Genomic DNA, 21,509 nt, shown 5'->3' with positions numbered 1-21,509 from the left:
TTCCTTTGACCATACAGCATCATCTCTCTCTCTCTCTGTCTCTCTCTCTCTGTCTCTCTCTCTCTCTCTCTCTCTCTCTCTCTCTCCCTCTCTCCCTCTCTCTCTTTGTCACTTACTTTCTCAGTCTCTCATTTTACTCATTAGTTTCTCTTATTACTCTCTCTTTCTTCTTATCCATTTACTTTCTAGAGCACACCCAGCCTCTGACATGTTATCCTGCATGGAAAAGCCCCTATTGGAGAAAGACAATCATTAAAGATTTTCTTTCTTGTACTTTAAATACTGTCTTCATTCTTTTTATTTTCCTGTCCTTGTGAGTATCAAATGAATAATTATGTGAATGACGACATTTAATCCAATAAGTAAGATTACCTGACAAAAAACAGGCTACTAAAACGACAGTGAATGAAACATGATGTATTGTTTATTTGCCTTCTCTCTGCAGTGTCTTCTCTACCAGTTTGCCCCTTTACTTTATTAGTTACATACATAAAACCATTAGGACATCTCAGTCAAGATTTTCAGCTGCAAGGGTGGTACGACTTTCTTGGAAGACCGTTGAATTAGATCTCCCAAGAAGCATCCAAGGGAACAAGATTGATCAGTAGTAAGAACATGTCACAAGGCTGTAATAAAAAATATCAGCGCTTCTGTTTGTTCTAATTCTTGGAAAAAGAGCCCAAGCTGAAATGTGTCAGCCCTCGCTCACAAAGCCTCTCTAGACTCGTGTTAGTGTATCGTTTTGATTCATAAGTGAATGAGCCTGAGGTGAGCCGAGGGCTTTAGACTATAATGAGAAACTGTATTGATCTGTTACTTAATAGTATGGATTAGCTTCTCTTGGAAATATCTTTGTTTTGTCAGATTAGCCATGCACTTCTTTTTTTAAATCAAATCGGCAAATTGAACCAACGAGTCCTCCAGTTGGTATCAGTTGTACCTATCAATTTGATGTTTCCAACATCATAGTTTGCTGCTGACTTTTCAAAAAAAAAAAAAAAAAAGGAACATTTTAATTTACTGATATGGGAGTGCAAGTAAATAAAATAAAATAAACTTTGCACATGTAAATCTGTCTAAAGTCTGTAAAAAAGAAAAAAAAGTCAGAGTGCATCTGTCTAGTGCTCAGAGGAAAAATCTGGAATAGAAATGAAAAAAGATGCCGCAAAGGAAGAACACAGCGACAGGTAATTAAGCGTGGTAGTGAAAGTAGTGTTTACAAAGCCTTTTCCAAAGTATGAGACAGTTTCCAGTGGGTAAGCAGGTGTGGTCTTAATCATTTGCTCTGCTCTGTGTGTGTGTGTGTGTGTATGTGTGTGTGTGTGTGTGTGTGTGTCTTCCGTGTTGCTGCAGTGAGAACTGAAAAATGACGGGTGTGTCATTATGCTCAAAATGACACTGGAGCTTTGGGGTTTTGAGGTGAAGGCTGCGTGATGCCACAGTCTCCGCCGAATGTGTCTAGTCTGAAAGTCTGGAAGGACTGGGTGGTGGAATCTAAATGCTGTTTGAATTCATTGGGATGTTTACGAAGTTGAAATGGGTTTAATTCACTCTCTGCATTATTAATGATATAAGGAAGTATCAACCTTTTGTACATATTGAGTTTGTGTACTACAAATTGTTTGATGATATATGGGTGTGTTAAGGAATGTATCTATACTGGTATGATGTTATACCACAGATCAGGCTGCAGTGTTGTGGTGTGTGTGTGTGTGTGTGTGTGTGTGTGTGTGTTTACGTGTGTGTTGGAATGTTATACATTACTGTAGACATGCTGTTAGAGTTATTAGCACCATGGTTTGTTTGTAGTTCATAAAATATTTTTTATTTTTGTATTGAGTGTTTTATCCTCAATTTTAGTAATCTCTTAGGACATTAGCAATGTAAATCACTGTCTGTCTATCTGTCTGACTGACTCTCTCTCTCTCTCTCTCTCTCTCTCTCTCTCTCTCGCTCGCTCTCTCTATGAGAGGGTTAGAGAAAGAAAGAGTGAGAGAGGGAGAGAGAAAGAGAGAACGAGAGAGAGAAGGGGAGCTGTGTTAGCACACCAGTATCTTAGCAACAAGAGCCCTTGCTGTGTTCCTCATGTCCTGGCATGACGTTCTTGATCTATGTCTGAGTCTATGTGTATTGTCTGTGTGTGTATGTGTGTGTGTCTCTGTGTGTGTCCGACTCTCCACTTCCAAGTAACATCATCGTGAGCATTGTATGTGAAATTGTTTCTGGACAAAATGTCCTGTTGAAAAAAGACGAACACAAACAGACCTGTTTCATCAACTAAGCAGAAAAATAGACATTGTGATTAAGTAATCTCTTTTAATTCTCTGAACATCTAACATCCTTCCACCTGGTACCAGAACAAAGGGCCATAGGGCAGCCTCATGACACAGCTCTGAAACGCACTGGTGATCGAAAGAGTCAACATTTAGAAGTTAGGTTTTCCATTTTATGATTTTATGTATGTATGTGTGTGTGTGTGTGTGTGTGTGTGTGTGTTTGCGTGTGTGTGCATTAGAGAGAGAGAGCGAGAGCGAGAGAAAGGGAGAGTGTATACATGTGTACATGCATACATATGTGTGTATGTGTACAACAGAGTTCTGTATATTTAACTCAGCTGATCTGTGTACATTCACTGAAGATTTACAGATTCTATGTTACTGGACATAAAATACGTGTCAGGTATGTGAGGTATTTTCTTTCAGAACCGCTTAGACCAGTTCTCCTCTGACTGTTGACATTATGTGTCACACTCGTTTTTGTGTTTCCCAGTTTATCTTTTTGGTTTTTCACTGTGTAACCTCATCAGGGCTACTTTGAACAAGGCACTATGTCATATAACCCAAGCAGCATGTTGCACAGGGTCTGTCCACTCCGAAGGGTCTGTACTGGGAAACGCAGAGCAGTAAATGTTAAATTCTCTGTTTCTCCATGGGATTTTTTTTGGCCGGTTTAGGTCTGTTCCATGGAAAGTTCACTTGTCTCTGTAATGTTTTTCTGCCTGGTTCTCAGGCCTCTGTGTTGTGTGTATCTTTATGTCCGTTGTGAACCGACACACCTACTTGTCAGTTATACGTTTATTATCAGATATTTACTCTAGACATTGGATTCAGATTTTTTTTAAAAACAAATATGTGTAGATCAGGGACTGCTTGAGGACAAGGAAATGCAGCTCTATTAGTGTTAGCATGGAGCTGGAACAGTTTAGTATTGGTATAAATGTTGGGGTTAAAGTAGGTTTAGCACTAGTGTACATGTAGGGTTTAAAGTAGGTTTAGCACTGGTGTAAATGGAGGCTTTATAGTAGGTTTAGTATTGATCTAAGTGTAGGGTTTAAAGTGGGTTTAGTATTGGTGTAAATGTAGAGGTGGAGTAGGTTTAGTATTGGTTTAAGTATAGGGTTTATAGTAGGTTTAGTATTGGTGTAAATGTTGGATTTCTAGTAGGTCTAATGTTGGTGTAAATGTGGAAAATTCAGATATTAGCATGGGACTAACAGAAGAAAGTGCGAACTGAATGGTGTTAAACACTTTCACTGAGAAAAGCCTTTTAAAGGTGTTTATACTCTGTAACAACGTGTGTGTGTGTGTGTGTGTGTGTGTGTGTGTGTTCTCAGGCTGTGGACGGACAGGGACTCCTGCCTGTATGGCCTATACTCTGGGCTCGGGGCCCGACGCAGGGCCTGCCATCGGGCCCCAACACTGCGTCACAAAGGTGGAGCTCTCTGTGTGTGGCTCCAACCTGCTGGACCGGGACGTGGCCTCCAAGTCGGACCCTTTCTGCGTACTCTTCCAGGAGGTGGATGGCAACTGGGTGGAGGTAAGGAGGAAGGATGGAGAGAGAGATAGAGATGAAGAGAGAGATTGGAGAGTCGGAGATCAAGCGGGTAAACTGATAGAGAGGAGGATGGAGGTAGAGATGGAGGCTGGATTTGATTAAAAGGGGGATGTGGTAATACAGCTGAATAGAAAGAAAAATGAAAGACAAGGAAGCAGAGGAGAAGAAAGGACCCACAGTCTAATGAAGCCTGGGGTTAGGAGAGAGGAGGAGTGTGAAAGGGTGAGGTGAAACGGGTGAAGAAGAAAAAGTTTTTCAGAGAGAGGAAGAAGAGAAGAAGAGAAAGTAAAGGTGTAGGAAGATGAGTAGAGACAGACAGATGAAAAAGGAGAAGCAGGTAGGCGAGAGAGAGCAAGGTTTGGAAGGAGAATAAAGCTGGGATGAGGTAAGAGGTGAGGGAGGTGAATGGTTTTTATGGAAATGAAATATCAGGTAGGTCTGTTAGTAGAATACTGGCCATAATCCAAGGGGTGCTCTCTGTGTGTGTGTGTATGTGTGTGTATCTGTATGCGAGTGACTGATGCATATTTGAATGAGCACATGTGTATGTGTTTCTGAGTGTGTGTGTGTGTGTGTGTGTGTGTGTGTGTGTGTGTGTGATGCATGTGTGAGTTAGCATGTGTGTGTATGTATCACTGCTGCCTGCTCTCTCTCTCTCTCTCTCTCTCTCTCTCTCTCTCTCTCTGATGGGAGATGGCCCTTACAGAGCTCCAGCCTACTGTGTGAGATTGCTGCAGGCCTGGTCAATAGGGCAAGCCTAAATATGAAACCAGTGTTTCTCATAGGCATGTTACCATGGCAACACCCAGGGGAAACAAAGGAATCAGAATCATGTTTTTACAGTGATGCATGGAGAGAGTGAATGGGAGGTGGAGAGAGATAAAGAGAGGGAGAGAGAGCGAGAGAAACAGAGCGACAGACAGAGAGACAGAAAGGGGGACAGACACAGAGAAAGAAAGAGTGAAATAACGAGAGATCGATTTAAAATTAAGAGAGAAATGAAGGAAAATGGAGTCATGTCATCAGGACTGATTCACGGTTAGGAATATTCCATTTCATAAGTGTTAGGGTTGTACTATTTAATCAGATTTTAATAACATTTACAAAAAAAAAGTTGGAAAAAGGTGAAAGCGAGGAATGATGCATATAAACAAATTCAGTGGAAAATATTTGAGGGATGTGATCGACATATATTTTTCTTATAGTTGATATTGATATGATATGTTTGATTGTTAATCAGTGTCACATCACATTAGCTAGAGAAAAACCTATTGCGCAATGTGATCAGATAACACTGTAGCTTTTAACTGGTTCCGGTTACACAAACACACACAAAACCACAAAATACTGTAAAAGATGTTTTAAACAAAGAGGGAAGATTTGTTGTCTTGTGAAGCTCTTGTCAGAGGGCGTGTTGTATGTGCCATCTGTGACAGAAGGGGATTGGCTAAATCGCGCCGCGCTGAAGGGTGTCATCATCGAAGGGCTTTGACGGGGAAAAAGGGATGACAGCCAGCAAATGTGAGAGAGGAGAGGAGAGAAAATGTGAACAATTAAGTAAAGGATGTTTATCTATAATGCGTGTGTGTGAAGTCAAAAGTGTGAGTGTGTGTGTGTGAGGTGTGTTTGTGTGTGTGTGTGTGTGTGTGTGTGTGTGTGTGTGTGTATGTATCTGGATGTTGTTGGATCTTGGTGAAGAGTAAAACCTGGAGACATCTTTTGGAGAAGAACATTTATTGATGTTATTGGTTCCACTGTGTGATGTCAAAGTTCAAAGTTCAGCTCAGTCTGACACAAGTGGACATGTATGTATGTAGAGGTACTGATCTGAGGATTGTTTGTGGCAGCAAAACCATTTTTGACTGTTATCTCACACAGAAAGTGTTTTTGACTGTGCTATTTTCAAGTATCAAGATTTTCTGACCAAGTCTTGACCTTTGCCCTCGGTCACAGACCTTAAGACACAGGAACCATACCAAAAACAGAAACCTCCTTAGCTCTTTCCCCCTTATCATAGTACTTTGCAAGTGTGTGTGTGTGTGTGTGTGTAGGGTTGTGTGTGTGTGTGCACGTGCGTGCGTGCATGCGTGTGTGCGTGGGTGTGGTGTTCTATCTTTTTGCACTGTCATGTTGTGTCATTTGACTGTCAGCTTACACAAGAAGAGCCTCCAGTTTTGTCCTGTCATGTTAGAATCAGTTTAGTTACATGACCATACTCTCTCTTCTCTCCTCAAGCCTCTTCTCTCTCTCCAGCTTCAGCTAGAGATACTGTTGTCCCTACATACCTTAAAAAAATGGCATTTCTGTTGTAAAAAAAACCTTATCTCTGCTGGCCAGAGTGTGTGTTTGTGCATCTTATCCAGGACCCAGGTTCCTCTCGCTGTTTTTGTATTTGTTTACCAGTTACGAAAAGCACTCTTGTCATCATGCAATGCAAGACACTGATGTATGTAACATTTTACTTCTGGTGTTGTTTGTTTTTTGTTTTTATTTTTGTTTTGTTTTTATTTTTGTTTGTTTTTTTTCTTCCTAGAACTCTTCTTTTACAAAGCGGACAGGGTAACAAGTAGGTCATGTAACCCAAACGTTTCTGCTGGTTACAGTACTTGGAATAGTTTTCAGTTTCTCTCTCTCTCTTTCTCTTTCTCCCTCTCTCTCTCCCTCTCTTTCTCTCTGAGAGAGACATGGTGGCATGTTGACTATAATAGTGTTAGGGCATTGTTTTGGTGTAAGTGCGTGGTGTTTTTTGTTTAATAGTGATAATGTGTTTTGTTTATGGTTTTAATGCCATGACGTTTATTCATTCTCTATCCCGTGGTTTTGCAGCTGGGTCGGACAGAGACTGCGGTAAATAACCTGAACCCAGTGTTTGGGGTGAAGTTCCAGGTGGACTACCACTTTGAGGAGGTTCAGAAGCTCAAGTTTGCCATGTTTGACGAAGACAAATGCAGCACACAGCTCTACGAACACGACTTTTTGGGTGAATTCACCTGCACCCTGGGGGTGGTACGGCCTAACCCTTAACTCCTGTGTCCCTCTCAAAGCTTACGTTTATCTGGAGCACAGAGCCATTTTTAAAAATATATATATATAGTTCTTATTCCCTCAAATATTCAGATTAAAAAAAACCTTACGAACCGTCTGGCACATCCTGAAGAGAATACAAGGACACTCTGTGCTTTTCTTCACATCTAGTAAAAGTCAGGTTTTCTGGACATCATTGTCTGCTGTATGGTGTCAGTTTCTCTGCTTTAGTATCCAAAATGCCAGGTTTTTCAGCTCTCTTCCTTTTAACATTTTCCTTTTTTTAACCTGCGCCTCTGCTCCTCTGCTCACCTGCAGATTGTGTCAAATAAGAAGCTCCATCGACCACTGATATTAGCCAATGGCAAGCCAGCAGGGAAGGGCTCTATCACGGTAAGAGCAAATGGTCACAGATCTTTCCTCCATGATAAAATGTTCTTCTCTGATTGGTTGAAAAAAAAATAGAATGTTGTTCTCTGACTTGTTGAAAAAAAAAAATTAGAATGTTCTTCTCTGATTTGTTGAAAAAAAAAATAGAATGTTCTCTGATTTGTTGAAATGTTCTTCTTTGCTGCGACTTCCTCGTCCTGTGGATGATTTATTGTTTCCACATCCACTTTGATCACTTTTTGCACTAGATTTGTTATCGCTACAGTTTTTGTTCTTGATCAGTGCCTTGTTATTGTCCCTCCAGCCCCCCCCCCCCCCCCCCCCCGACCTCCCACTTAACTTATAAATGTCTAAATTCTTGGTACTTTGTTAGTATTTTTTTATCCTAGCACTTTTAAACCATTGTTGCTCTGTTTAGTACTTGTATATGTATACACGGGGGTCTGAGAGAAAATGCACTTCAATCCTCTATATGTCCTGTACGTATGGCAGCATTGACAATAAAGTTAACTTAGACTTTGACTTTGACTGTGAAAGAACAAGCTATAACACAAAACTCTAGGCCACAAACTCCGTTTTTGAACATGTGGGGTTTTTTTGTGTGTGTGTGTGTGTGTGTGTGTGTGTGTGTGTTTTTCCCCCCATGTTCCGCTCTAGATAACGGCACAAGAACTGTCAGACAACAGAATCATAACCTTGAGCATGTGTGGAAGGAAGCTGGACAAAAAGGTAAACAGTTACAGCGAAAACGCTGCAAATTCAAACCCAAAATAAAGTCCACGCTTTTAACAGAGTGTAGTTTTATCAGTAACAATTTTGGCGGCACTGTGCTGGATTTCAGGATTTCTTCGGCAAATCCGACCCGTATTTAGAATTCCACAAGCAAGGAGAGGATGGGAAGTGGATGCTGGTTCACAGGACAGAGGTAAACTTAAAAATTAAAAAAAAAAAAAACATTAAAGAGGAGGTAACTGAGGGGGAGGAGCTAACAGGAATCTCAGAGGAGCGGCACTGGCAGTGGAGAGCCAAGTGTCTGTTGAGTACGGCGAAACAGGACATTCTGTTAGAACGTTTTTTGTGGCGTTGAAAGTTTCTGTCGCCTTCTCTATGACATCGCTGTCTTTTCATTCACTTTAGACTGGTGGAACAAAAGCGGCCGTAACACACATGTATTCTCTTTCTTCAGTTTTTTTTTTTTTGCCTATAATATCCCTACCAGTGCAGCAGCTTTAGATAAAATACTAACATCTGTTCACTTATAATTTGAGCAGAGATTTATTCCATCCGTATGCTGGAATGCTGACCATGTTTCATACGTGAGTGTGTGTGTGTGTGTGTGTGTGTGTGTGTGTGTGTGTGTGTGTGTGTGTGTGCGTGCCTGGGCACATGTGTATCTTTAATTGATTAGAAACCAGAAACTCCAGAGAAACTGAAGTGTTTCTCACATATGGTAATTTTTTTTTTCAAGGATTATAGATTGACCCCTTAAGGGGATTTGGAATGAAGTACACCCTTCATTAGAGCACTATTAAAGAGAGAGTAGGTAACAGGGTGGAATTTAGGACAAGAGGGGTGGGAGAGGAGAGCGATGGAGAGACACAGGCTCACTGTGTGTGTGTGTGTGTGTGTGTGTGTGTGTGTGTGTGTTTTATGATAATCCTGTCGGTTCTGCTCCGTATCCTAGGTGATAAAGAACACTCTGGATCCTGTATGGAAGCCCTTTACTGTGCCATTAATCTCTCTGTGTAACGGCGATGTGGACAGGAGCATTAAGGTCGGGCTTCAGGGTTTATCAGATGATTGTTTTGCGGGCTGTAATATAGGAATATAATATCTATATATGATTATTTTGTTCCTTGGTTACATTACTATTTGTGTAGTATCAGAGTCCACTGGACATCAGTTCAATTCAGTTCAATTCAATGTAATTCGTCCAACCAGCAGAAATTTGGTTTGCAGCCACGTTTTCAACAAAATATCAGCTACATCAAGCCCAAGTCAACTGAGCAGAAGTGATGTTGCTTTTAAAATTTAAGATAAAAAAAAAGATTAAGTTTGGATGGTAAACTCAGCTGCAGAGACCTGGGGCACAGATCACAAATGCATTAATTCAGAAACTGGTGTCCTAAATATCATATAGTCACAATCCAAAAAGCTCCCTGAATGTGACAATGAATGTAGAACAAAGCAAAAGCTCCAAAAAATCCCACCTTCAGCTATAGCACACATGGCATTTATATGTGCTTATTTATCTTTGGGTGTGCGTGTGTGTTTTTGTGTGTTTGTGTTTCAAAGCTCCCCATTGAATTTGTGTGTGTGTGTGTGTGTGTGTGTATGCGCACGTACATGTGTGTGCGTGTGTGTGTGTGTGTGTGTGTGTCTGTGTGTGTATTGTCTTTAGGTGCTGTGCTACGACTATGACAATGACGGAGGCCATGACTTTATTGGAGAATTTCAGACCACAGTTTCCAAGATGTCTGAAGCTCAGAATTCAGAGGAGGTGAGACAGGTCAACCTGACAAAAAAAAAAAAAACAACCTTTCACTGAATATTTCACTGAGTTTATCCTGTCGAGGGATCTCTACAGCTTTACCTAATGCTGAGTTTCTCACTTGGTAGTTGATTGTTATGTCTTGTTGACTGGACAGTGGTCTTACTCTATGGACAATAAGACAGACGTGAAAAAAGAGAGAAGGAGAGTGAAGTTTGCGACCGGGAGACTACATTAGCTAGGCTAGTCAACAGAGAGCAAAAATACTGAAGAGGCTAAGGAGCGATGTTTGTTGTATACTCTGGATTTAGTGAAAATAGCAACAGCACCTTGCTTCGCTGGAGCATGCCTCATGTGATAATGAAGCTGAAGAAACAAGGACATTAGTGAGAGCAAGAGAGAATGAGGGAGGGAGATAAGAGGGGAAGTGTGAGAAGGAATTAGAGAGAAAGAGGAAAGAAAAAGATATGTGATAGATAAAGAGAGAGAGAGAGAGAGAGAGAGAGAGAGAGTCATAGAGAGACAGAGAGAATGAGAGAGAGAGTTAGAGAGAGTCATAGAGAGAGGGGGCATGATAGAGAGAGAGAGTGACAGAGAGAATGATAGAGAGAGAGAGAGAGCAAGAGAGAGAGAGAGAGTTAGAGAGAGTCATAGAGAGACAGAGAGAATGATAGAGAGAGAGAGAGAGCAAGAGAGAGAGAGAGAGTTAGAGAGAGTCATAGAGAGACAGAGAGAATGAGAGAGAGAAAGTGATAGAGAGGGAGAGGGAGCGAGAGAGAGAGAGAGAGACAAGCAGAAGCGCTTTTGAGATGCAAATCACTCTGATTCCGCTGTTGTCTTGTTTACCAGAACAGACACAGTGTACTAGCTGTCGCTGATGCACAGACAGAAGAAAAGAACTGTTTTCCCTCTTAGTGGCGGTAGTTGGAGTATGTATGTAGAGGTACTTTTCCTCTTGTATAGAGACACATTCCCCCTGATTTTCAGGTATTGTGAATCTGGGGCAAGTTATTAATGGGAAGAAATGTATTCGATGTCATAACTGAAATTGTTCCGCTCCTCTTTGTGTTGCCGTCAACCTTCAGGCACATTTCTTAGCATTACAATGCAGTGAGTCACCAAAGATGCTTTATGAAACTGATGTTACTAGAGTCACATGCAAATTGAAGACCGATCCATAGAAAGGATTTTATTCTTGAAACTTCTCTACCCACGAACACAGTGTTTGTGATGCTCCTCTCTGGGGTATTCTGTAAAAAAAAAAAAAAAGATGGGGAGAGAGAGAGAGAGAGAGAGAGAGATAGAGACAGAGAGAGAGAGAGAGAGAGAAAGACAAAGAAGAAAAAAACAATAGCATGATTTTAGCAGAAAATGACTAATTTGAAAAAAAAAAAAAGATTCATAATTGGATTCCGGCTGTTGTAAATGATGCTAGTAAGAACAATATGCTGTTTATGTTCCCAGGCTGACTAAATAGAACTCTCTGGATTTTGTTCTTTTTTTACCGCAGGTTGAGTTTGAGTGCATTAATCCTAAAAAACAGAAGAAGAAAAAGAATTACAAAAATTCCGGCATCATCGTTCTGAAGTCATGCAAGGTAAAAAAAAAAAAGAATAAATAAAAAAAAAAAGACAAAAAAAAAAAAGAACCAGGACCAATGACAAACACTTGAGAACCATTTGTCTTTTCTCTTAATCACCAATTAGTCAGCTCATTTGAATTAATTACTGAAATGAGCACAGAAACAAAGCTGTATGAATATGCATTAAACACGCACATTAAAGCATTCCATACGGCTAATGAGTTAGCCTTTTAATTGATTTTTTTTTTTTTCATTACAAACAAAATGTCTGTAATTGTGAATTTGCTGTAGGCAGAGATTAGCGTAATTGCTCTAAATCCCCATTAAATTACATGTATTAATATCGAGACAAAACACCTGTCACTCCCTCACCGTAAAACCTTTGGGTTTAATCTTCCCTGCCTGTGCATTCAGTCATTTAATGAGAAAATGACTCAATTATTCAGAACTGTCAGATTACATCCACCATGTTGTATTGCTTTGGTTTTTCCTGATGGATAAAAAAAAAACTCACATAAAATCTACATGCTGAATGGTGTATGTCAAGTATCGTGTGTGTGTGTCTGTGTATGGGTGTATGTGTATCTGATTTGCCTGATAATAATGTGATGTTTTTGTCTCAGATTACACGGGACTACTCATTCCTGGATTATATCCTGGGCGGATGTCAGCTCATGTTTACTGTGAGTATGATGTCATCTGTACAGGCGCTTTTTTTTTTTTTTGTTTTGCATTGTCTGTTTGAAACCTCTGGATGTGCCCTCACACTTACCAAAACAATCCACCGCCCACACAGACCCCAAACCACATTTACCGAATTCTAGGTCTACGTGTAAACATGCTTTTTTTCCCATTATGGTTGTTCAAGTAGAGACTTGTGTATGAAAAATGTGAACATGACTTCAGCATAATACGTAAACGCATTTATATATCCCTGGATTGCCTATTGCCAGAAACTCAGGTTCGTGCTTTCCTGTCTCCAGTCTAACCCAGTTAGCAGAGAACTGTTTCTCTTTTATCACATCAGAGAGGGCTGCCTCTATCTGGCCGTCCGAGCCCTGCTGGTCGCACGGTTTTATTTCGGTTAGGGGATGATGAGGGGAAAAACCATCAAACGTTTGTGATTTAATTTCCAGAGCACGTGGGGCGTTTTACCCCCCCGCAAATGGGGCAGAAATATTCCGTTCTGGAGTCTGTTCACAGTCACTTGGTTGTTTCTGTGTTGTGTGTCCTCTGTTTATTCTTATCTCTGCATTGTGCTGAGTGAAGAATGAAATTATTTTCATATGTATATGTTTTGTCTGTGCGGTGTCCAGGTCAATGGGCACCATATATGGCTATTTATATAATGCAATTCAATTCTGGCATGTGATTGGCGAGAAAAGATTCTGAAGGTGAATGAAACGCTCAGGTTGCTATAGTTACAGTGAGCTATGAAACAGAAGTCCATACACCTTAGCTGGTATCAGAGAGAGAGAGACAGTGAGAGAGAGAGAGCGAGAGCGAGAGAGAGAGAGAGGAAACAAAAAAGAGAGGGACAGAGAGAGAGAGAGAGACAATGAGAGAGAGAGAGAGAGAGAGAGAGAGAGAGAGAGAGAGAGAGAGAATCAGGGAAGTAATTTGAGGTGAAAAGTTTAGCGTAAGACCCTTTGAATTAAGCTCTATTGATTACATTTCCAGACATACATCACAGCACTATAATGCTGGTATTTATGACGGCACTCATCTTGCCTCATGCTCTTTGCATTTGAAGATGGTCAGAGACCCAGATTCCTTCGGATGTGAGGCTTTAAATAGCAGTGCAAGAGATGGTGATGTTGTAAGGAGCACACTGCCTAAATCCTGGATCACCCAGGCTCTCAGCGTGAGCATACATTTATGCCTTAGTGGATTTATTTCCCGCTGTTAATAACTAAGGGTTAGATAGTTATGAATGTGAATCTGGCTCATAAATCCCTTTCTTGACAGCTCTCCTAAATCTGAGCCGACTGTGTGTGTGTGTGTATTTTTGTGTGTGCACATGTATGTGTGTGTGTGGGAAAAAGAAAAAGCGAGAGGTTTGACAGGATTTTTGGATGTTTTTTTATGTTTGGAGAATCCTGAAACTTTCCTTGCTGTTTGGTTTAATCCTGGGAAATTCTGTCAGGTCCTGCAGACCTGCACCTGTACACAACAGGCGGGGAAAAATCCCATTCCTTTGAGTAAAGGATTCAGAATCTGGACCTGATGTCCTGACAATACTACACAACCCATGAATTTAAACACTACATACATACCAAGAGTGTCGGAATCTGTGTGTGTGTGTGTGTGTGTGTGTGTGTGTGTGTGTGTGTGTGTGTGTAATGCCGAGGGCACAGATTGTTTGCTGTTCAGAGGGTCTGTAGAGCATGACACATCACAGGGCATGAGATAATTAGCTTATTTGAAGAAGAAAAAGAGAAAAAAACAGATGGATGTCTGTCAGTATGTGTGTGTGTGTGTGTGTGTGTGTGTGTGTGTGTGCATGCGCGTGTGTGTGTTTGTGTGTGTGTCACGCTGAGCCGTGCGGACGTTATGTGGTCCGCTTAAGGGCCCGAAAGGGCGCGCAAGGTCATCCACAAGCAGCACCCTCATTCTGTCATTTCTCATCTCTCTCTCTCTCTCTCTCTCTCTCTCTCTCTCTCTCTCTTTCTTTCTCTCCTCTCTTCTCCTCTCCTTGGTTCCTCCATCCCTCTCTGATCTGAGGTCAGGACTATGCCTCAGGGTACATGTTTACGGGTAGACGTGTATTTATTCCACATCTTTAGAACACAGGTTATCAGCATGGTTCGTGTGGCTGCGCAGACAGCAGGAAAGAAGAGGCGTCTTTTAGTGTGTGACAGCTGCAGGCTACGATTGTCAAATCTAATTTCATTCAGTCGCAACCCCCTACCCCCTCCAACCCCCACACACACACAAACGAACATATTTCCTGTGGCGAGGTCTAGTTTTAGGTTTAGTTTGAACTTAAAAAGGCATGTGTCTGTTCATGTCTCAGTGTTCAGGTACTCTTTCAGGTTCTCTTAGCTTAGGAGCTAAGGTACTTTTTGTAAGGGAGGGTGTGCTAGTATATTAGTTTGATTGCTCTTCTCTGTGTCATGTCTGTACCTGTAGGTTGGCATCGATTTCACAGCGTCCAATGGGAGTCCACGAGAACCCTCATCATTACATTATATCAATCCACTGGGCAGCAATGAGTACCTGTCTGCCATCTGGGCTGTGGGACAAATCATACAGGACTATGACACGTGAGTCCGCCATGTCAAGGCTGCCTCAGTCACATATATAGAGATTATTTAAGGAGTAGAACTTTTTTAAGCACTGTTCCAAACTTTGGATTAAAGATATGATAGATTTCACCATATAGTCACATTCAAAGAATATCAGGTCAAACACTTTGTCATGGATATAAGAATATGGGGAGCATTTGAAAAGAGCACTTTGTTTAGTAAACCAAAATTCAGTAGACTTAAAAAGCCATAAAAAGAGAATAAAAGAATGTTTTCTCCAGTGGTATTCAAACACTGAACCAGTCAAATGAATGAAATGCTTCTTTAACTCTACTGGCTACATACACTTAGATGGATGAAACAACTTCTTGTTCACACTCTTTCTGTCTCCAGAGACAAAATGTTTCCGGCTCTCGGATTCGGAGCTCAACTCCCTCCTGACTGGAAGGTGAGAGAATGCCTCTGTGTGTGTGTGTATGTGAATGCTTGTACTTTGTGTGTGTGTGTGTGTATGTGAATGCTTGTACTTTGTGTGTGTGTGTGTGTGTGTGTGTGTGTGTGCGTGTGCCTGTGTGTCTGTGTGTCTGTGTGTATGAATGCTTGTACTTGTATGTAACTCTGTGTGTGTGCCTGTGTGTCTGTGTGTGTATGAATGCTCGTACTTGTATGTAGCTCTGTTTGTGTGTGTGTGTGTGTGTGTGAGAATGCATGTCCTTGTATGTACCTGTGTGTGTATGTGTGTCTGTGTGTGTGTACTCTACTCTCATAAAAAAAAACAGCAAGAATTGAGGAGAAAACAGAGAAGTTGACAGAAAAGATGAGCTGGAGGGGCAGGTCGAGTAGAAGCCAGACCGAGAGAGAAAGATGAAGAATATATTGTATAATACATGCATATCCCTATGATTACACAACTGCCATCCCATCTGCGTTACCATGGCACTGGATCCATGAAAAACATGTTTGAAAGGGGGAGGGAGGCATAGAAATGGATAGAATGAGTGAAAAAGAACAGACTATCTCTACCTGTGAGTAGAATAGAGGAAGAGCGAGAATTTAAAGGGAAGGAATGAGACAGCTGGCAAAAGAGTGAAAGAAAAGATGTAACGACAGTTAGAGATGAGGAGAACACTGAACGCAAGACTGAACAATCCATTCTATAAACAAATCCCTCAGAATGACTGATAAACACCTCGGTAATGTCATTTAAAATGCATTTTTGAGAGACAAGTAAGTCCTATTTACAAACACCTCTAGATGACTGTAGATTATTTTTGATGGTGTGTTATCGATGTAGATTGAATCATGACACGTTAATGGACATTCGCACCGGCCTTGTTCAGACATGCTTTAGCTGCACATAGAGGTATTTCATGTCTAATGGTTTGATATGCTCTACTCTTCTTAGCTGTGTTTGTATTTGTTTGAAATTATAGGTTTCTCACGAATTCGCCATCAACTTTAATCCCACAAACCCATTCTGCTTGGGTGAGTATTCCATTCCAAATTCGAGAACATGCCCCTCAACAGCAACAACCATGACTTTTAAGATGAGTTTTAAGATGAGCTGAAGAGTAACATCACTATATCTAATAACTGTCTCTATTTGTTTTAGACTGACAGGCATAGTTCTGTCAAACACATCCCAAGTCAGTCAATTCACCAACAAATTACTTAGTTGACACTGAAATATCCAGATGACACTGAAATATCCATCTAGTTAGACAGCCAACAGTGTTATCTAGCCAATAAGCAAATAAGTATTGATGTGTCTTTTTGCATTGTTTTTGATTGAACAGCAGGGGTGGACAGTAACGAAGTACATTTACTTGAGTACTGTACTTAAGTACATTTTTCGAGTATCTGTACTTTACTTGAGTGTTATTTTTTTGGAAACTTATGACTTTTACTCCACTACATTTGAAATACAAATATTGTACTTTTCACTCCACTACATTTCTTTGAAGGTTCTTGTTACTCGTTACTTTAACGCATAGCTTTGAAGTCGACGGAATTTTCTTTTCTAATATGCGAGAGGCCGTATTGTGTTCATCACAGGGGAAAAACCAATCACAGTAAACTACTCCAATGCTGCATTTTTTTTAACAACTGAACTTGGCAGTTTTACTGATGGCTACTACAATGGAAGATAAAGATGATAAAGATAAAGGTTCCTCACCAGAGCAGCCGTGGCCATATCTTAAGTCCATGTCTGAGATTTTTTAAATCAACTGGTTTCCAAGCTAATTGCTTCCCGTATGCGTTCGCACGCTGTGTTCACCTAAGACTTACAATCATTTGCCACAGTAGATATGAGATGTGACATGAAAATTGCGATTTATATGTTTGTGAATGTGTGACGAATCTGGTGACAGAGGCAGACCACAACTTCTACTGTTAAGACAATGTGTGAACACGTACGGAAACCAGTTGGCTTGAAAAGCATTTGGGGTATAACACCGGGTCCTGTGTGAATCCACTGCTGACGCACACTAATAGTTAGCTAGCGAAAATGCCGAGTTAATCTTACTGACAAAAATCCTGCCAGAAATGTATGTTTTAATCTTGTCAGGTAAACACAGTAAGGTCAGCGGATTCACATAGGACCCGGTCCCAATAAGTCGAGGGGGGCGGGAATCAAGCGGTGACGATGGTCATCCAGCTGTTTCACATTTCAGACAATGCTATGTAGTAGAAGTAAAATTAACCTAGCCTACAACATTATGACATGTTTATCCTTTTAAGGCCAATCTGAGTTAACCTAGTGCCTGTTTAACTGAAGCTATACACTGTCTTTTATAGAGGAAGCATTTGGTTCAACTGTGTTTCTATAGGCTTTGTAGCATATTCCACAAGCTTTTTATTCTACAGGTTCTACAAGCAAGTCAGTGCATTCAGTAGGTTGTTTCAGAGTCATTAGACTCTGTAAATGCATTGTTGCAACAATACAACAATGTGATGACATTAAAAAGAAAATGTACTTTTGAATACTTAAGTATTTTTAAAAGCAAGTACTCCAGTACTTTAACTCAAGTAAAAATTGAACTGAACAACTTTCACTTGTATTGGAGTAATATTTGACCAGGAGTATCTATACTTTTACTCAAGTAATGGAGTTGTTTACTTTGTCCACCTCTGTTGGACAGCAGATACTGTGATGGGTTTGTTTGAATATGGAGCTGAGTTTTGTCGCACTCTGAAACTATAACTGTTGGGGAAAGGATGGACAGATTGTTGGGGGAGTTGAGGAAGATGGAGGGGGATAAACGGTGGCCCAGGAACAGTGTGTATCTAAGAGGGCCGCGCTGAGCGAGGACCAGCTGTGTGCCTGCCTCATGTTTGCCGTGTTGTGTTTGGGCAGGTGTTGAGGGAATCGTCCAGGCTTACTCCAACTGTCTGCCTCACATTCGCTTTTACGGACCCACCAACTTCGCCCCCATCATCAACCATGTGGCTCGCTTCGCCTCTCAGGCCCTCCAACAGGACACGGCATCGGTGAGTGGAAAATCGTGAAAGATGATGACCGTCAAGATTAAACGTTAAAATGATTTGAGCTTCGGTTCGTGTTGGTCGGTCCAAAAACGCTGGAGTTTGAGATGTGCATAGAGTTTTGGTTCATCTAAAACATCTGAGCTGTAAATCCAGTCATCTTTTTCTTCTTGAGGTTGCCGAGTCGTATGGTTAAACATTCTGAAATCGAGGGTGAATTGAGGATTTGCCCCTAGTAGAGAGAACGGTTTGGGGAGGGCAGAGGTCGAGAACAAAAGAGCAGTGCGATCTCTGGAATGTCGATTAAGAGGCTGAGCACATTTTGGATGATAACTGTGACCGCTGGACGCTGGACGCTGGGCTCGGACTTAAGGCGAGAAGATCATTGAAGCGAACTGCAGGAGTGGTGGAAAACAGGTGTGGTGTGGATATTCTTCTGGATTTTTCTAGACTTTCCGAACGGCTCAGTTCTGTCTCTGGAGGTTCTTTTCTTTGAATTCAGTAAAACTTTCCATTCCAGCAGTCCAGAGGAGAGCTCTAATGTCATGAACTCTCTCACATCAGCTTCATTTAGAGTGATTCTCACATCAGCTTTGTTTAGAGCAGGGGTGGGCACATGAGGGGGCGGGGGGGGGGGGCACATGAGAAACCAAGATTGTTGCCAGGGCCAAACAAATTTTGTCATGCCGTAACCTCTAATTTTTTCTCACGATTAAATTAGAGGTTACAAAACATACTGTGCACTTATTCTTCAGCATTTATTATACTGAAAATAACTCCAAACAGCATCTTATTAAAATGGTTTGATTTACTGCACTGTGGAACAAAGCCACACACTATACCAATCAGCTTTCATGGACACAACCCAAGCTGTATTCCTGTTCGTATCTTTGATAAGATACCTTAACAAGTGCCTTGGTCATTATTGGTCATATGACAGTCTTTTAAACCACAGCAGTAAGATTTCTGTTATACAAATTACTTTGCATGTTCGTTGCAAACTAAGCCCACAGGTTTACGGCTAACTTCAGTGAAAAATACTTAGCAGTCCATGACTAATGAAACACTGTCCATTCCGCATCAACCTTTCGCTTTTTAGCACTCATTTTGTGTAGCAGGTGACTCCAAATTATACCTCCCTTGACCACAAACAAATACACTCACACAACCTGACATACCTCAGCAGATGCTGCTATAACTTCCTGTCCATTTCAAACATCACTCATGACAGTGTCAACTGTGACAGGAAGAAGGCTTGCACACTCAACACACAAGCCAACCTAGGTCATTTTATTCGATTTTTTTAGCGTCATAAGTAAAATGATGTGGTTTGTCTTAGACCTCCCGGGCCGGGCAGAACCACAATGAGGTCCCGGCCCGCGGGCCGTACAAGGCCAAGGTCTGGTTTAGAGTGATTCTCACATCAGCTTCATGTAGAGTGTAGAACAACCTAACAACTCAGAACTTCATCAGCGTGTTTTTCTCAGTTAGTTGTAGTTCCTCTTAGTTCTGTGTCACATAGAACCTTGTCCCTGAGTTGATTAAAGCTCAGCCTCTGGGTGTTCCTGAAATCAGAGTTTCCCACTCATGCTCCTTGAGGCTCACAGCTACAAGGTTCAGCCAGGGGACTGGATAATTGAGCCAAATGAGTTTTTTTAGTGCAGAGAGAGATCTAAAATGTGCAGTATGGTGGGCTTCCAGGACCAAGACTGGGAACAGTGCCCTGCCTGTCCGTCCATGGGCAGACACATCATACTAAACTCTGAGGTTAGATACAATGGGATCAAGTGTGAAACGTCATGGTGACGGGTGGCTTGTCACAAGGTTTGTTTGTTAGACACAGCTGTGTATGTAACACTCGGTTGCCTTTTGGCTGCACAGTTGTGAGTGGTACCTTAACTCAGGTGTGGTTTTTCGGGTCATCCTCTACACACATGTAGGGCAACAGTTCTTCCCTCTAGGACGTGGGGGAGAGAGAGTTTCCCCTGCAGGACCATTAGCAGTTACTCATTGACATGGATGGAAAGACCAAATGGTCGAGTCGTTGGCTGACGTGGCATTGTGTTTGTGTGTGTGTGTGTGTGTGTGTGTGCGTGTGAGTGTGGTAGTGGAGTGGACTACACGCCTCCACAGGATAAAAGCCTCCATTATTTTAATAGTATTCCATTCCGTTCCCTATTCTGGCAATGAACTGGCTGTGTTAGGAGAGCATGAGTAACTGTGGAAGTGAACCCACACCCATTTAACACAAATCCACTCCTCACTCTTTCCATCCATTTTCCCCACCGGAGACACTGCTCTCTCTGTTCTGTCTGTAAAAAAAAAAAAAGAGAGAGAGAGAGAGCGAGAGACAGACAGAGAGAAAGTTTTATTAGGCCTTGGCTCTTTGAGGTGGCTGAACCATGTGGAATTGTTTTAAAAAGTTCAGATCCAGCTTGGTGGAGCATGACATTTACCCTGAAGAAACAATGTTTTTCCTTTCTCTGTCAGATAGGGTTTGTGTGTATGGCTAGGCATGTGTGTTTGTATGTGCATATGTAACAGAGATACATAGACTGAGGCATAGAGGGAAAAAAAAGAGAGAGAGAGAGAGAGAGAGAGAGCGAGCGAGCATCCATGAGTATGTTTATGTCTTCGTGTCGGTCCATGTTTGAGGTGTTGTCGTTATGTGTGTATGCATCATGTATGTGTAACACAAACAGACCGAATGAGAAAGAGAGAGAGAGAGAGAGTGAGTGAAAGAAAGAGAGAGGGAGAGAGAGAGAGAGAGAGAGAAAATAAAGAGAGTAAGAAGAAGTCAGCGCATCCATGTCTTTGTGTGTCTGCATGTGCATATGTTTATTTATTTATTTTTTTCGACATGTTTTGTGGCAGTGTGTTTATATGTGTTTACTGTCTTCCTGGCTGAACTGAGGCTGAGCTTAACGCCTGCTCCTTTGGGATCGACCGCATTGCAACCGCAGAGTTTTCAAACTGAACGGTGGTTTGATGTGAACACTCTGTCACTACTCCCCACCTCCAGATTAGCACTTCCCGCAGTCCTGACTGTCTTCCACATACTGTGACAGGGTAAGTAGCTCCAAACAGTGGCTCAGCGAAGGGGTTTTTTTTTTTTTTTGGGTGGGCTGGAACATCAGCTAGAGTGAAACATCTTCAACTGTCTGTGTCATTAGTTTGTAGCTATAGAATTGTGTGTGTGTGTGTGTGTGTGTGTAGGCCCGAGTTACTGTGCTGTATTTTAACATGTAAATGTGTAAAGTTAATTCAAGAGTGACAAGCAGTCTAGTGGTAAATAGATGGGGTGCGTGTGTGTGTGTGTGTGTGTGTGTGTGAGAATGCGTGTGGGTGGGTGCGTCAGTGTGACTCAATGCAGTTGTATCTTAGAGACAGCGCGGGTGACCCATGTGTTGGCAGAGTCCTAATTGCTCTGGAAGGAACCACAGAAAAAAAAAAT

General features: G+C 41.5%; 1 protein-coding gene across 1 annotated transcript in view; it reads left to right on the top strand.

Annotated features, from left to right (window-relative positions):
* The window catches only part of cpne2 (copine II), a 30,478-nt gene that overhangs the window by 2,079 nt on the left and 6,890 nt on the right, over positions 1 to 21,509 (top strand). The window contains exons 2-14 of the mRNA XM_030789882.1: positions 3,614 to 3,816; positions 6,661 to 6,840; positions 7,177 to 7,251; positions 7,906 to 7,977; positions 8,090 to 8,173; positions 8,933 to 9,022; positions 9,650 to 9,748; positions 11,250 to 11,336; positions 11,945 to 12,004; positions 14,454 to 14,587; positions 14,963 to 15,017; positions 16,003 to 16,054; positions 17,928 to 18,061. Of these exons, the coding sequence (XP_030645742.1) occupies positions 3,643 to 3,816; positions 6,661 to 6,840; positions 7,177 to 7,251; positions 7,906 to 7,977; positions 8,090 to 8,173; positions 8,933 to 9,022; positions 9,650 to 9,748; positions 11,250 to 11,336; positions 11,945 to 12,004; positions 14,454 to 14,587; positions 14,963 to 15,017; positions 16,003 to 16,054; positions 17,928 to 18,061 (1,296 nt within the window). The 5' untranslated portion in view covers positions 3,614 to 3,642. The remainder of the gene's footprint in view (positions 1 to 3,613; positions 3,817 to 6,660; positions 6,841 to 7,176; positions 7,252 to 7,905; positions 7,978 to 8,089; positions 8,174 to 8,932; positions 9,023 to 9,649; positions 9,749 to 11,249; positions 11,337 to 11,944; positions 12,005 to 14,453; positions 14,588 to 14,962; positions 15,018 to 16,002; positions 16,055 to 17,927; positions 18,062 to 21,509) is intronic.

This window comes from Chanos chanos, chromosome 13, assembly GCF_902362185.1.
Source record: "Chanos chanos chromosome 13, fChaCha1.1, whole genome shotgun sequence".
NCBI classification, from domain to species: domain Eukaryota; kingdom Metazoa; phylum Chordata; class Actinopteri; order Gonorynchiformes; family Chanidae; genus Chanos; species Chanos chanos.
This window is presented reverse-complemented; position numbering and strand designations above follow the sequence as displayed.